Below are 16,060 nucleotides of genomic sequence, written 5' to 3'. Positions count from 1 at the left end.
CTAAAACTAATTACTACCCCATGTTTTCTTTAATGAAAAGCTATTCTTTTATTAGTTTAGGATTGCTTAACTGTATTTGTTCCTCAATGATAAAATGCAGGGGTAATTTATATTTTGACCTGATGGCTTTAACCTCTCTGTATTAATATTAGTTCATGATTATGAACATTAATTTAAATTATGTTTAAACATTCTTCTCTTTTTATCTTCATAAATAATCTAAAGTTTGTTGACAATCTGAAGGAAGAGAGAGGTTGGTCTGGAAATAAATAACAAGAAGCTAATCCTGTTGAAAAAATTGTTACAGTTCCTTCTTTGATAATAAAGGAAACACCGGGGGTTTGATTGTTGCTTTGGATAACAGTAATGTGTCATATGTGGGACTTCTTTTGAAACGTTTTTTTGGACACTTGCATTGGTCCAGATTTGTGCAGCCACATTGTTGTTGAGGGACATACCAATTCCTTGTTACAACAGCTTCACTGAACACCAGTCTGCAGAATCGAAAGTACCGGTTATTACTTTTAAACATCCATTTGATTTAGGACCAAAGTGTCTGTAAGGTCATATTCTGCCAAAGCAGCCTGAGAGGATATCAAGATTCTCAATAACATTTCTATTAGAGAACATGGGGCTCCAAGGATTACTAAATATGAAGAAGAGCTCCCATCCCTATAATATCTTTTGTGTTTTTGATGCGCACACACACACACGTATATGTGTGTGTGTACGCATCTGCCCTCCTTCTCTACCTGTCTGTCACTATCCAAGGTACTCATTGATGAAACAACAAAAGTTGAATCTGCACTTACCCAGGTATTCTGGGATAAATTGCTCCCAATCTGTCCCAATGCAGACTGGGAGCATCCTTGGAGACTTTTGGGTGTCTAGCTGGCTGACAAGGGCACATTGGGCTTGTTACCACTGCTGGTTACAGAGACTTGCTGGCAACATTGCTTTTCCTGATCTCATAGGAGGATGCCCTTGTTGACCCCACAAGAAGCAATGTCACCAGGAGGTATAGTATTCAATTAGACCAGTGCTAAACTTTTTTTAAAGAATTGATTGTTTACAAGAAGAACTTTTTAGTGTACAGTCACAGAATCAGAGAGCTGGGAAAAAATGCACAACTAAATCTAGTCCTTGTCATCTAGGAGCACACAATCAAAGCATCCACAACAGATGGCCATCCAGCCTCTGTTCAAAGTTTTGAAAGAAGGAAACTCCGACAAACTCCCAGGCAGTATATCCCATTATTGAATAGTTAACCCTCCCCCTTTGGTTTTGCTTTTGAAAATTATATTGTCAATTTCAAAATGCCCTAACCATCACCATGTCATTAAAATACTTTAATCAAAGATGAAGTAGTTTGGCCACATAATGAGAAGGCAGGAAAGCTTGGAGAAGATAATGATGCTGGGGACGACCAAGAGATGGATGGTATCCATGAAGTGACTGGCTTGACCTTGAAGGAGCTGGGGGTGGCAACCGAGAGGGCACTCTGGTGCGGGCTGGTCCATGAGGTCATGAAGAGTCAGAAGTGACTGAATGAATAAACAATAACAATTATCATCTTTTCTACTTTTTCAGCTGCATGTATTTTTTTTGCAAGCGTCTGTGCTTTGCAAGCCACCCTGAATCCCAGGTTTTGTGGAAAGGTAGGGAATAAATGAAGTAATGGCATAAAACAGCGTAGGTATGTCTTTTTGCAAGCATGCTCAGAAAGATGTCTATTCAATCATCTGCCTTTTAAGACTGTTCTAGAATGAAACAAATCAAAAAATGTAAAGCACTTTTTAAATAATAAAAAAACCAACTTAATAAATCAAACATTTTTAGCATGTCACTAGACAATCCAGATCACAACTTCTGGCATTCTTCATATTTTTATACAATATTCAGTTGCCTGTACCTATAACTTAACCTGTAGTTTAGCTGAGATAGGTTTATTTTATGTGGAAACAGAGATCTCAAGAGATTGGTTTTTTGTAGTCAGAGTAACAGATGACATTTGGCTTCTTCCATCAGCTATATCCCTAAATGCATTAAGCAATTCTTCACATGGATATACACCATTTTGGAGACCACTTTTTCCCCTCCATCAACTTATAGGCTTGTGAATGTTCTCATTGGGATTCTGTTTCATTTCAGCTGCATAGAAATAAATCCTAATCCCCCATATTTTGCAGTTTAGAGAACAGTTTTCACACCATGTATTCCGTTAACAACCCTCATATATTTTGCTGTCAAGGCCTATTTTTGTTGTAGTATCTCCACAGAAACATGTACATTGAGGTTATGCATGAAATAATGAGGTTTAAAAAATCTGTACCATTTAAGAACTCAGTACTATGTCCAATGACTCACGCTATGTCAGAGCTTGGAATGTTACTGATGAGAGTTTGTTGAATGCCTCATTTTTCTAGAAAGAAGTGGCTGAGGATTTTTTTTTCACTGTTAGAGCACAAAGAGAAAGTGAAGCACAAAATTATAATGCCTGTACATAGACAATTGAGACACAGTGTATTGGTTTGATTGTGGAACTATTACTCTAGAACATCAGCATTAGAATTCCCACTTGGAATTGGAAGCCCAATGGGAAAGTTCAGCAAGTCACACTCTTTTAGCCTGAGAGGAAGGCAATGGCATTCCACCTCTGAATAAATCTTGCTAAGAAAACATCATGATACAACAGCAACAGTCTTATGGCTGTCTTATTTCAGTAATGACCTGAAAGCATACAAAACCACATACACCTGTAAATATTTGTTAAAAGGTGACTTGATGTGTAACTTAACGTCCTTACAAAGCTGACATCTGTTTGCTATCTACTCATATATTGAAAGAAATACAGCACCAGGTTCTTGGTTTTAAAATCTAAATAGTGGTTCATAGTGGAGATAGTGAATTCTCCTTTTCCCAATGGCTTCTCTATCCAGACATAAGTTTCAGAATAATTCTCCTTTGAAGCTCTGTTATTATTGGCAAGTATATATTAAGGAAACCCATTTGATTGTAGGGATTATGGGGTGTTTAACCACAACCAGAGAGTTTGGAATCTGTACCAAATATAGATGAATCTGGCTATTTCACAGTCATCTACATTCAGATAGGGTTACATTCAGATAAGCCAAACTCAGGCCCAGGAAACACACCATCATCCCCATTCCCTTCAGGAACATCTACATGGACACCATCCCCATCAGGGAAATCAGCTTGAACATGAACATCATTCTCATTCCCATCATGCAAAACAACTTGACCATCAGGCTTAATCACAGGCTGAACAGGTTGACATACAACAAGTAGTGCCATTACTGTTGGTGTCACCCAGTGTAGTAACCTATGGTGTTATCTTCATGATGTACCAACTAGTCCATATCATCACAATGTTGTAACTAAACTAGCAGAACATAATTACTGTCTATATAGTATCTATCTATTTAGCCAACAGAAACAAAATTACAGCATTACAGTGTAGATGAAACCATGTGATTTGAAACTTCATTGTAAGAGATGAAAAATCTTAAGTAGATTCTGATAGATTCGATTTGCATGGAATCGGGCAAATCTGATTTTCCAGTCCCATAATTTTGTAGCTCAGTACATACTAGCCCAATTGTCAGAAAGAAACAAATATGGGACTTTTAAGTTTTATATATATATATATATATATATATATATATATATATATATATACACTAAACTCCTTTCTTTCACCTGTAATAATAAACAGTTCTTCTGACTAAACTCTTATATTATTATTGACTGTTCCTCTGTTCTCAGTGTGATTAATGAACAAGAACACTGAGATCAGAAACAACAACATAACAATAGCAACATCAAGAATGACTAGAGCTTCCTGGACCTCAACCATTCTATTCTCCTCCATCCTCCATCCCCAGTAGAGCTAGAGAGATTTGTTGGCACTAGTGAGGTGATATTAGCATTGTGATCATCTGTTCCATCCCTCCACAAAAGATTGAAGCTTTCCACTTCAAGCAATGGGTTTCTGTTATTCTCAACTCTATTTGAATGACTTACATGCCATCCAACTAAAGCAAGGACAGTTAATCCACTATTACAGCTGATTTAAAATATTCCTCTTTCCACTTTCCATCTAGGTTATTTTTAATTTACTCAGCAGGGGAAAGAGGAGAAGAGGGAGTGGTATCTTACCCTTCTCAGTAGGTTAGGCAAAACCAACTCCTATCTTGTGCCTTATTTGTCATTAGTAACTTTTGCCATCTTGGCACTGATGTTTTCAGCTGTGAAATCTTGAAGTCAACATGACTCTGAAGAACAGGGTTAAAATTTCCACTTACAGAAACTCACTGGGTGATCTCAGCCTCAGAAGAAATCAAAAGCAAATCCCTCTTTAAAAATCTTGCCAAGAAAAGATTGTGATAGTTTTATTTATTTATTTATTTCATATATTTATATCCTGCCCTTCTCCCCACAAGGGGAACTCAGCGCGGCCTAACATGAGCATCAGAGGATGCTAACAGCATAAATACCATAAAATTTACAATTCACAATAAAATAATTTTAAAACATTGTACATTATCATCACTGAAATTTAACAAAAAATTAATAGATTAACATGCCAGTAAAACCAAGCCGAACTGGGAGAATCCATATTGCAAAATCCCATAGTTTTATTTTAGGATTTCCATAAGTCAGAAACTGCTTGAAGATATACAACAACAAAAATAACACACCTGAAATGTCTGTATGCAGAAATTCACTTTAAAAATAGAAACATACCACCTCACCATACAAGGGGTTTTTGGCCCCTTTTCTCCTATTTGGCTGCAGATCCTGCTGACCTGCATCACATGACACAGGTTGTGGCCCTGCCCCATTGATGGCCGAAGTGTTAAGGAAGTGTCCCAAGATGCTTCCTCACCAAACATGGTAAATGAATCAAGTTTTGGATAGCTCTGATGGAGCTACCCGCTGTTTGCAGCTTTTCCCCATTGAATGGGGAAAACAGCAATGCAGCAATCTCCCCTGTCTGACAGTCTCCCCTGTCTGATAAGAGAAGGGACAGGGTGCTAAGGCGCTTTGCCCCGATGCCCATATGTGATGGGGAAAGTGGGAAGTGGCATCATGCACACATTCTGTTTTGCTGGTGATTGCCAGAGAAACCAAACAAAACAGAGAAGTCAGCATCAACATGATGAGAAATCAATGTACTAGGATTTCCCAGAAACAAGAAGACTACCAAGACATGAAATCTGGCCACAGTAACATACACCTTGAATTACTCTAACATCCTCTACATCAGGTTGCCTTTGAAGAGTGCCCACAAATTTCAGCTGGTCCAGGAAATTGCAGTCATATTGTTAAGGAGCTAGAGGGAGCATACAACTACCATGGTGCAGCAGTTCTACTGGCTGCCAGTCCATTTTGTAGCACAATTCAAAGTTCCTTTAAAGCCCAATATGTCTCAGGTCCAGATTACTTGAAAACATATATTCTCCCTTAAAACCAGTCTGATCTCCCCCTGGGCTCTTCTACACATGCATTATATTCCAGGTTAAATCAGGTCAAAAGGTTGGGTGAATAAATGTCATTTAGTCAATATGTGGGAGGAATCAGAAGGAATTGGGTTAAAGGCTGTAAAACACATGTTGAAAAGGTGCCCTTCTTGAGAAACACACACCTTTCCATGTCTGTGTATTCCCGCAGGCATGGAAAACACATGTTTTGTTCCACTCCCTGGATTCCTTCCCTGGCTCCCATTCCCCACTCAACTTACCAGAGACTTCCTCCACTACTGGCCTGGCCTTTAACCCTCTTCCTGGAGCAGCCAACAAGGGACCTTGGAGGAGAAATCTCCCCTCTCCTACCCAAGGCCCTCCTTTGGCTCTTCTAAGGAGGTGGGGGGAGTGAGGGAAGAAGCTTGCAGATTTCAAATGGGGCTTTCTTCTGGTAAGTGCAAGGGAAAATGGAGGGCAGGGAGGGGGAGGTTGGCAGTGTCCATGACACCCCTGAGGATCCTGGATCAGCAGCAGTGAGTATCTGGACCTCTCCCCCCATAAAAGTATGGGATTTAGGCCAGCTGTGTAGCCTCCATTCCAAGAGAAAGTGGGATTTAAAATCTTGGATTTTTGGCTTGTCTGGAAGAGCCCTACATATCCTCTATCTCACCATCCTTTTCGCATATAAAGTTATTACATATACCCACAGATTTTATAAGCATCACATATGAAGCCATGTATATTGACTCCATGTTATTGACTTTATGCTTTTAATATTGTGAATTTTTGGTCTTAATGTTCACACTTTTTGAAATTTTTAAACTCTTAGTCTGTGACCATAACAATGAAATTTCATCCATTCACTTGTATATCTGTTTTGTTTTTGTTTTGTTTTTTAAAGAAAAGTTGCTCCTCCTAGTCTCTGGCACCCTCCCTGTTCATTTTCCACAAACAGATGAAAATTGTTTTGTTTCAACAGGTCTAGTTTGTTTTAGTTTTAATTTTTATGTAGTTTATCACTTGTAAACTTTTCTTAAAATGCTTTTATTTGTGGATTTTAAACTATTTTTAATTTCTTGTGACCTGCCTTCAAATTGTTTCAAACTGGGGGAAAGGTTGGGTATAAATAAATACTACTGTTGCAACATCGACAAGGCAACAAGGTAGCTCAGCTTCTGCATGGATCCATCAGTACATATGACTATGTGAGGCCAGCTATCTGATGCAAATGATTCTTACCTTGCTTTGAAGGACTTGAACTTTAAAGCTTTTTTGAATAAAAAGATTAGGATCATAGCAGAGTCATGAACCTTTCTGCAGAGTGCTTGTTGTGTCTTTTATCAAAGCACTTTCATTTTCACTCTTTCTTGACAACCTGTGCCCTTGCCCTCTATGTAATGCACATTCTCATGATCTTATTCCTATGAAAGTATGCAAGTTCTATGCTTTACTCTAATGGCGTACTGACAAAGATTTTTAATTCATTGTTCAGTGTGTTGTGCATGCATAACGACTCAAGGTTATTCCCAGCTATCTCCAAGCAGAGTTGGGAAATAACTTCTTTTGAAATCTTAGAAAGCTAATGCCAACAAATATAGACTGTGCTGAACTAGATGGACCAATGGGTTGATGATGTATAAGACTATGTACTCATGCTTTATGCATATTCTTTTCTTCTTTCTTTTATGTAGTACCTTTCCCTTTGGTTTTTTTTTTTCTTTGCTGGCTTTCATCTGATTGTCAGGAGCCTTGAAATGCATCAACTCCCTCCTCATTACATTTGCCTACAATATTAGATATTTTCTGAAAAGCACTTTAAAAATTCTATTTATAAATGGAAGATGTTGAAAAAGAGAGTTGCTGTGATGCCCACATTTCCAGGGATAATCTTTTCTGCTTCTGAGGGTTTGTGAATATTTCAAACATTGCTGCCTAATGAATGGCTGTAAACAACCTTTTTTTTTTGCTAGCTGATACATAGCATGCAGTTAATACCCAATTAGTATTGCTTATAGCTAGCCATTACTCTTTATCTCTTCATTTTCACAGCCTAGTATACTAAAATGTCAAAGATAGCAAAAATTAATGAAAACACAGGCAGTATCTAAGCATGAAAATAATTGCAATTTTTTTACACTAAGACAAGGTTGCAGCTGCTTCTCCTTCCAAATATTGGATATAGTTGGCATCAGTGAATTTTACAAGATTATGATGTAGCAATCTTCTTTTAAAATAAATAGATCAATGCCACACCTCTTCCCAAATTATAAACTGAGGTGGGAAACGACTTAGAGGGTTGATGCTATTTCCCCAAGTCTCACGCTGATAGGTAGTCCTATTGCAATATTAGTTCTGACTGTCATTTGGAATTTTTTTTTCTTTTGTTGAAGGCAGAAGTTTGGAGAATGTGTGGAGTTTGGGAAGCAAAATGTTCTGTATTGGGTTTTGAACATAAAGTTGCCCAAAATTGACCTGAAATAAATAAATGGGGCAAAGGGTTTCTAAGGATTTCATGGGCTGCATTTACAGGATACCAAAAATATATGCAGTCTGAAGGCTGCACTTTGCCCAGTCTTGATGTAGAACACCCCAGCAATCACAGAGTAATGAGCAAAGAAGTGGCATCAACAGGTCTTGCGCTGCAACTTTCTGCCAGCCACTAAATCTATGGAGATTGCTGTAAGAACTTTTCTGAGAGTCCTAGTCAGAAAATGTGGATCACACCCTTGGGATTTCAAGTGCTGCATCAGTTATATGTTTCTAAGATGATATTAAGTGTCTGCCAAGACCTACTCTATTAAAAATCATATTCTGGTCCAGCAATCTTATGTATGTGATTAAGTGCAGATATACAGAATGCTGTCTGCAGTATGTAAGAAAAACAACCTTCAGTATTAACCAAGTAGCTGGAACAATTGGTGAGTAGATTTTTCAGCTCAGGGCCCATCCACACTGCTATTTACTATGATTCAGGATGTGGGTCAAAACAATCCAGTTCACTACAGAGTGTCTACACAGTCACCCTGGGACCCAGGTACAAGCTCCCATAAAGTCCGCAAAGCTACAATAATTCAGATCTATCCAAGCACTGGAGTGATTTTATTTCTTGACTCCTCAACAAAAGTACTGGTCAAAAAAAGAAGTTTGTCTACAGGAGAGCCAGAAAATGGAGTGCAATTTAGCATTTCCATTGGAATGCTGCCCTTTCCTTGCCAGGATAGGATTTTTACCTTTGAGCTGTTTATCCGGGTTCTATCTGTGATTCCTGCAGCTTTAACCCTATCCTGACAAGCACTCAGAATGCTTCTTCCATTTTGAAGCCCCATACTGTTTATACAGTGATCAAATTCAGCACATTATATAGCATGATTAGGAATTTCCAGTAAGTTTTTTTAGTGCATGGATTCTGGCTAGATGCTGGTTGGAGGTTGCATTGGAAATTCGTGTTTTGTAGCCAGCTTCCAGCTGGATTATAGTGCCTGGTGTGGATGGGACCTCAGACCATCATAAACTTTTTGAATTGCCAGTTTTTGGAAAGAACTGCTGAAAAAGTGGAAATTTTTGGGTTTATAGATAGACACTCTTAATATAACTTTAACCTAGATGTTAACTTGTAAACTTTGGAACATTCAATCCTCTGTATTCTTACAGCTCATTTTTATTCTGAACAATTGAAGCAGCTAGAATCTGAAAAGTTTTGCTGTAACCATTAAATAGTTGTGTTGGTTTTTCATTCTCCCTCTATCCCTCTCTCTTACATACGGACACAATAGATAAAGAATGATCTTTTGGTGTGAGAAGTATTGCTTTTGTACAGGGACAAATGTAAGGGTTTTACTGAACTGGCGATGCAGAAACAGCTTTTAGCTGAACTGAAAAATGTCACCATATTTACAGGCTGTTGTTAAAAGTGAAATATTCCCAAACTGAATTAATGGGAATGATAAATAGTTTGACAGATTAGCCAGGTGGCGTGGCAGTAGCATGTAAGGTTGCTGAACAGGAGACCTGAGTATTTCGAGCAAATTTGGGATGCTTGTTTCTCAGGGCTGGTGGAAGTGGAGCATGAAGAGGAGGTGATGTGATTGATCTCTTTAGAAGAAGTTGCCAGCTGGAGTGCTTGCAAACCACTCCTCCTATTTCTCTTTAAACATGAATTGATGGCCACTTCTGAAAAGAGGAACTCCTCAGACATTTTTCTAGCTGTTGAGCTGTAAGACTCCAAGCAGAGTCCCATCTAAAAACAAGGAGGGGGAATTTGTTTAAAAGGTCAAAAAAAGTTAAGGAAACAATAACAACAAAAGGGATCCCTTCTCTTCTGCAGCTATGACTTTTTAAAAAGATCAAGAATCAAAATGAATGTTACAAAGATGAATGCTATTTTCCATATGTTGTGTTTTTTCTAAAAGTTGCAGCCATTTAGTTCTCCCAGGGGATTGAAAATGATATTTTACAACCTCTTGTTCAGTGTAGTTAAAATGCCATCTTAATTTTCAAGGGAATTTCTACCCTAGGGTCTTTAATGTCTTTTAAAAAAAATATTTTGTCAAGGAAGGATTTGACTGAATGCTATGTTTCTGACTAAATGACTATAATGTACAGTATGAAAAAAATATCTGGTTCCCTCTCTCCCCAGCCAATTGCCTCTTACCCCTCCATCCTTAGCTTTTAACTGCATTATTGCTGTAAATGAATGATGAATATATTCTTATACCTTCTGGAGTTAGAAAATATAATGTAGAGATGGAATTTATTATCTGTAGAATTACAATCGTATTACAATTGAAGCCATTGTTTCCTCAGTTTTGAGAATATGTGTGAGTGAATGGATTCTTGGGATTAAGCAAGTATAGTGGGCTGGCGTTCTGGGATAAAAGCAGTGTGGGCTTCAAGAAAGCTTAAGCTCACATAGGTGAAATCTCGTGAGATGATGAGGTGGTTCTATGACTTCTACCAGTAGTAGTACATGGGATCCCATGTAAGTGCTGAGACTGCCTCAGAGACTTTAAGGAAAAGGAGAAAAAACAGAAGGGAAATAAATTTTCACTTATGCAATTCTTCATTTAGAGATGAACATTTTCAAGTGTTTGATTCCTAAAGGGTCAAACTATAATTTTGTACGTTTTCTAATTTTTTTAAACTTCAGAACATTTAAGCAAAAAAAAAAAAGTTTGTGCAAAACATGTGGATTTTGCACAGAACTCCCCCCCACTCCCCCCCCCCCGAAAACAGTTTATGGCACAGTGTTGCCTTTCAATGCAAAAATGTTCTGTACAAATGGTTCCTCTCCCCCAAGAATAGTGGCCTGACATGGGGAAAACCTATTAATAGTTTCTAAATACATCTCAGCCATTGGGATATCCCTTTCTTTTACCAGATTAGAAAAAATACAAGCATTATATCCCTGGTGAGAAATAGAAATAGAGAAAATCTGTCAGCTTAGTTCTCTTCTCCCATTGACTATGTTAAAACTTTATATCTCAGGTAAGAAAATATTTGTACAGAGAGAATCTTGTTTTGCCTAGCTTCAATTTATGAGTGAAATATGAGGATTTACTCATGGAAAATAAAAAAGTCAGTGCTTATTCAGCATTAAAGTAGATGAATATGTAGGATTCCCAGAGTTGAGAACTTAAACTGAAGTTCCAGGTGGACAAATGTATCACTTTTTGACATCTTAAGTTCTTTCATCATGTATATGACAAATGTTGAGAATTTTGAGAAGTTCTTATAAAACATTATTTTAAATGAAGTGCTTATGTATCTCCTCTGAAGAGGTTTTAGTGAAGGACAAATAGCAACTCCTGTACTGTATATTGTTAACTTCCAGTCTTCTTATTGATAGTAGGTCAGTCTTCTGACTGAACAATATCACCCCGATGCCAGGCAAGATTCTGGAAAAGATTGTTAAGGATTGTTTGCAGACTATGCTAGTCTGCAAACACTTAGAAACAAATATGGTCATCGCTAATAGTCAACATGGATTTATCCAAAACAAGTCATGCCAGATTAATCTGATCACTTTTTTCGATAGAGTTACAAGCTGGGTAGATGCGAGGAATGCCATGGATGTAGTGTACCTGGATTTCAGTAAGGCCTTCGACAAGGTCCCCCATGACCTTCTGGCAAGGAAACTAGTCCAATGTGGGCTAGGCAAAACTACGATTAGGTGGATCTGTAATTGGTTAAATGGATGAACCCAGAGGGTGATTCTCCCCAAAGCTTCCTCTTCATCCTGGAAAGAAGTGACGAGCGGAGTGCCGCAGGGTTCCGTCCTGGGCCCGGTCCTGTTCAACATCTTTATTAATGACTTAGATGAAGGGCTAGAAGGAATGATCATCAAGTTTGCAGACGACACCAAATTGGGAGGGATAGCCAATAGTCCAGAGGACAGGAGCAGGATTCAAAACGATCTTGACAGATTAGAGAGATGGGCCAAAACTAACAAAATGAAGTTCAACAGGGACAAATGCAAGATACTCCATTTAGGCAGAAAAAATGAAATGCAAAGATTCTGAATGGGGAACGCCTGGCTTGAGAGCAGTACGTGTGAAAAAGATCTTGGAGTCCTCGTGGACAACAAGTTAAACATGAGCCAACAATGTGATGTGGCGGCAAAAAAAAAGCCAATGGGATTTTGGCCTGCATCAATAGGAGCACAGTGTCTAGATCCAGGGAAGTAATGCTACCCCTCTATTCCACCTTGGTTAGACCACACCTGGAATATTGTGTCCAATTCTGGGCACCACAATTCAAGAGAGATATTGACAAGCTGGAATGTGTCCAGAGGAGGGCGACTAAAATGATCCAGGGTCTGGAGAACAAGTCCTATGAGGAGTGGCTTAAGGAGCTGGGCATGTTTAGCTTGAAGAAGAGAAGGCTGAGAGGAGATATGATAGCCATGTATAAATATGTGAGAGGAAGCCACAGGGAGGAGGGAGCAAGCTTGTTTTCTGCTTCCCTGGAGACTAGGACATGAAACAATGGCTTCAAACTACAAGAGAGGAGATTCCATATGAACACGAGGAAGAACTTCCTGACTGTGAGAGCTGTTCAGCAGTGGAACTCTCTGCCCCGGAGTGTGGTGGAGGCTCCCTCTTTGGAAGCTTTTAAACAGAGGTTGGATGGCCATCTATCGGGGGTGTTTCGAATGTCATATTCCTGATTTTTTGCAGGGGTTGGACTGGATGGTCCACTAGGTCTCTTCCAACTCTATGATTCTATGATTCTATGCTATGTATAAGGTTATGAAGTTTGTATGTCCTATGGTTATCAGCATATTTTACACTTCTAGATGTGCAAAAGCTATTTTTACATCATGTTTATTGACCAGTACTGGGGTGATTCAGGTTGTAGTTCTCACTGAGTCATGAAACTCACAGGTTAACACCGAGACAGAACACTTTAAACTCTCAAGGGAAATCTCCATCCCATGGGTCCATGCAAGCTACAAGAGGGTCAGAATCTAACTTGTGGATGCTACCAAGTCGAGGCCAGAGGGAAGTGCCAGGGAGGGGAGAAAAATAACACCTGGACACCTGGGAGTTTCTCGTGAGAAAATGGCTGATAAGTTGAATGAGAACACCCTCTGACTGATTTGTACTACACCCAGGAGAGTGAGCAAGGGTTGGGCAGGGGTAGAAAGCTAGCATTTTCACATGAGAGCTTCATTAGTGACTTTGCTGAGCTGTAGTAACTTAGGGCAAATAAAGCTCAGTTTCCAAGGTTCCTTGTGAGTGGGTCTGGATTTGCTGAAGGAATTTTGCAGGACATTACTCTGGGGACTGTGCTTGTGAATGCTCAGCTGGTCAATGGGCATGGAAAGGTCCTTTCTGTGTTATCAAAGCAACTGAATCCAACTCCTGCCATGCAGCATACGACAAGTGAATTGATGTAATGAATCAGGCAATTCTAATTACGTGATTAAAGAGGCAAAGCTGCTTCAAAACATTGGTGCAGATTATATGAGGGTGTTCCATGCTGGTCTAACAAACTGAATTTTCATGTAAACCTGATAGATTAGTCATTTAGACTATTAGTGTGATTATAAACTATTAGTGTAGCATATTGGTGTAAGTGCATTAGAGTAATGCTACATATTCTTAGATGAAAAATGCTTTCATTCTCAGAAAGGAAGATTTATCCAATCCATATCTCAGAAGGTAATCCTAACTCAGGCTTCTTAATGTCTATCAATATTAGCAAAGTAGGAAGGATGTGCTAAGAGTCAGAATGCTATTTTTAAACATAAATCTTCATGTGCATATAATTGCGAGTTCATCGAAAAGATGACACATGGGGGAGGGGAGAGTTTATGTAATTACATAAATTGTTGATTACATTCTGTTTAATTTATTGATGTTAGGTTCTGGTGTTGCTTTCATATGTGGGGTTATTTTGGATTGCTTGTTAACATTTGTTTGTGTTATTGAGGCATTGACAATTTGCCTTTTTGTATGTTGGAATCCACCCTGAGTCCCCTTCGGGAGATAGGGCGGAATATAGATAAAGTTTATATTTTTATTATTTTATTATTTTTCAGAGGTTGTGATGAGCCAATTGCTTCTTCAAAGTCACATTCCCATTTCACTTACTTATATTTTATAAGTGATGTTTTCTTTCTTTCTTTTTGAATCTGAAAAAGGTCTTATTCGATTACAAGAGCTCATTAAAGCACCATCACGATACAACCTGCGCCTCAAAATCCGCCAGTTACCAGCTGACACAAAGGATGCCAAGCCCTTGCTCAAGGAGATGAAAAGAGGCAAGGAATTCCATGTCATCTTTGACTGTAGTCATGAGATGGCAGCAGGCATTTTAAAGCAGGTAATTATCCTTTTCCTAAATATTACCCCTCCATACAATGCAGATCTTAAGGATTCCTAGTTATCATAAAGTCTAGTTTTTACTAACCATAACTACTGTCAGAAAACATAGAACACTAAGCCATGGTAAATAGCAAACTAGAGGAGAATAAGAAACACTTATGCTTTAATTGCTTCATAATTTTCAATTAATTATAGTCCCCCCTCTACATGTGTGGGTTTAATTATTACAGATCTGATTATTCATATATTTGATCAATATATTTGAAGAATCTCTATGTTCTCCAACATGACTCTATGGTCAATATCTGTTGGATGTTGACCACAGAGTTACACTGGAGGACCTAGAGCTGGCATCATCAAACTGTGGCCCTCCAGCTGTTTGGGTCTTCAACTGCCATAATTCGTGACAATTGAACCAGCTTGTTAGGGCTTCTGGGAGTTGGAGGCCCAAACAGCTGGAGGGCTGCAATTTGAGGATGCCTGACCTTGAGATTCCGAGAGAGAACATTTATCTAGGCATTTGTATTATCACCAGCATGATTCTATGGTCAAGTTTTGATGTTTCCTCCAGGTCCTCCAACATGATTCTCTGGTCAACTGGAATTTGATCATTGATTTGTAAAAATGGGCCTAGAAATTCCTAGAGAGAATGATTCTCTAGAATGATTCAGTGTCCACATCTTATTATTGTTGTGCAATGATGTTTTAATTCAAATAGAGCCCTTCCAAACCTTGGTCAGTGCTGCTGTGTTGGTGTGCTCTGGGTGATTTGCACTCTGTTCTTTTCCCCATGTACTCTAATGTGTTCCGTGCTCACTGTAGTCTGCATTCGATTCCAAGTGGCAGTATTTTAAAAATGTATTTTATTTACTTTTATTATATTTTATTTTATATGCTTTATTTTATTTCTCTCAAATATATGTGTGTATTTATGTCATTTGCTATATTTGCAAACCACCCACAACAAAGCTCCCTGAGCTACTTACAATGTATTTTGTTTATTTTTTTATTATATTTTATTCCATATTTTATTTCATTTCTCTAAAATGTATACATGTATTTTGTCACTTGTTATTTTTGTAAATTCCTCACAGCAAAGCTCCATGGGTTACTTAAAATACTTAAAATAAACCAACACTTTTTGTTGAAAAAGAAAACCAATTTGATACAACATAAAAAGGCAAGAGCATACAATAAAAACAACATTAAAAAACACTAACAAAATATAACTTGCAGTTCCCCATATTTTAAGCCTTTGAGGATTATGCAATCAGATAATAGAAAAGATTATAGGGGTGACAGTGGATGTACATCTCTGGGTAGGCTGTAGTCCACCAGAGATTAGTTACCCATCTCATGTCATTCAATAGAGGTATTCAACTCGGGATCTTTGAAATGTATCTCAAGATTTAGAGATCTACCTGTGATAAGTGGGAATAATTTTGGCAACCTGATCACAATCATTCACATAGGTTGAAAGTCAATATATATAACAAAATGCTGTAGTTCTTGGTATCTACTGGGGTTTGATTCCAGGATCCCCCATGGATAACAAAATTTATGAATGCTCAAGTTTACATTAGATACATAGTAGAATGGATAAGTTATTTTAAAATGGAAAAAATATTTTCAATATGTCAAAATGTAAAATCTTCTCCATCCAGGCAAGGTCTGGGTGGTATCAACCAAAGATGATAAAAGGCATTTTGAACCTCAGATTAGTATCTATTGAATGATTACTGAATC

At 38.2% G+C, this 16,060-nt stretch overlaps 1 protein-coding gene across 4 annotated transcripts in view; it reads left to right on the top strand.

Moving 5' to 3' along the window:
- GRIK2 (glutamate ionotropic receptor kainate type subunit 2) overlaps window positions 1-16,060 on the top strand; it is a 650,966-nt gene that overhangs the window by 262,279 nt on the left and 372,627 nt on the right. For all 4 annotated transcript variants that reach the window (XM_060753092.2, XM_060753091.2, XM_060753090.2 and 1 more), the window contains exon 5: window positions 14,131-14,312. In XM_060753092.2, coding sequence (XP_060609075.1) covers window positions 14,131-14,312 — 182 coding nt within the window. The remainder of the gene's footprint in view (window positions 1-14,130; window positions 14,313-16,060) is intronic.

The sequence above is a fragment of the Anolis sagrei genome, chromosome 1, assembly GCF_037176765.1.
Source record: "Anolis sagrei isolate rAnoSag1 chromosome 1, rAnoSag1.mat, whole genome shotgun sequence".
Lineage (NCBI taxonomy): Eukaryota > Metazoa > Chordata > Lepidosauria > Squamata > Dactyloidae > Anolis > Anolis sagrei.
The sequence above is the reverse complement of the archived record's forward strand: the minus strand, read 5'-3'. Positions and strand labels throughout refer to the sequence as shown.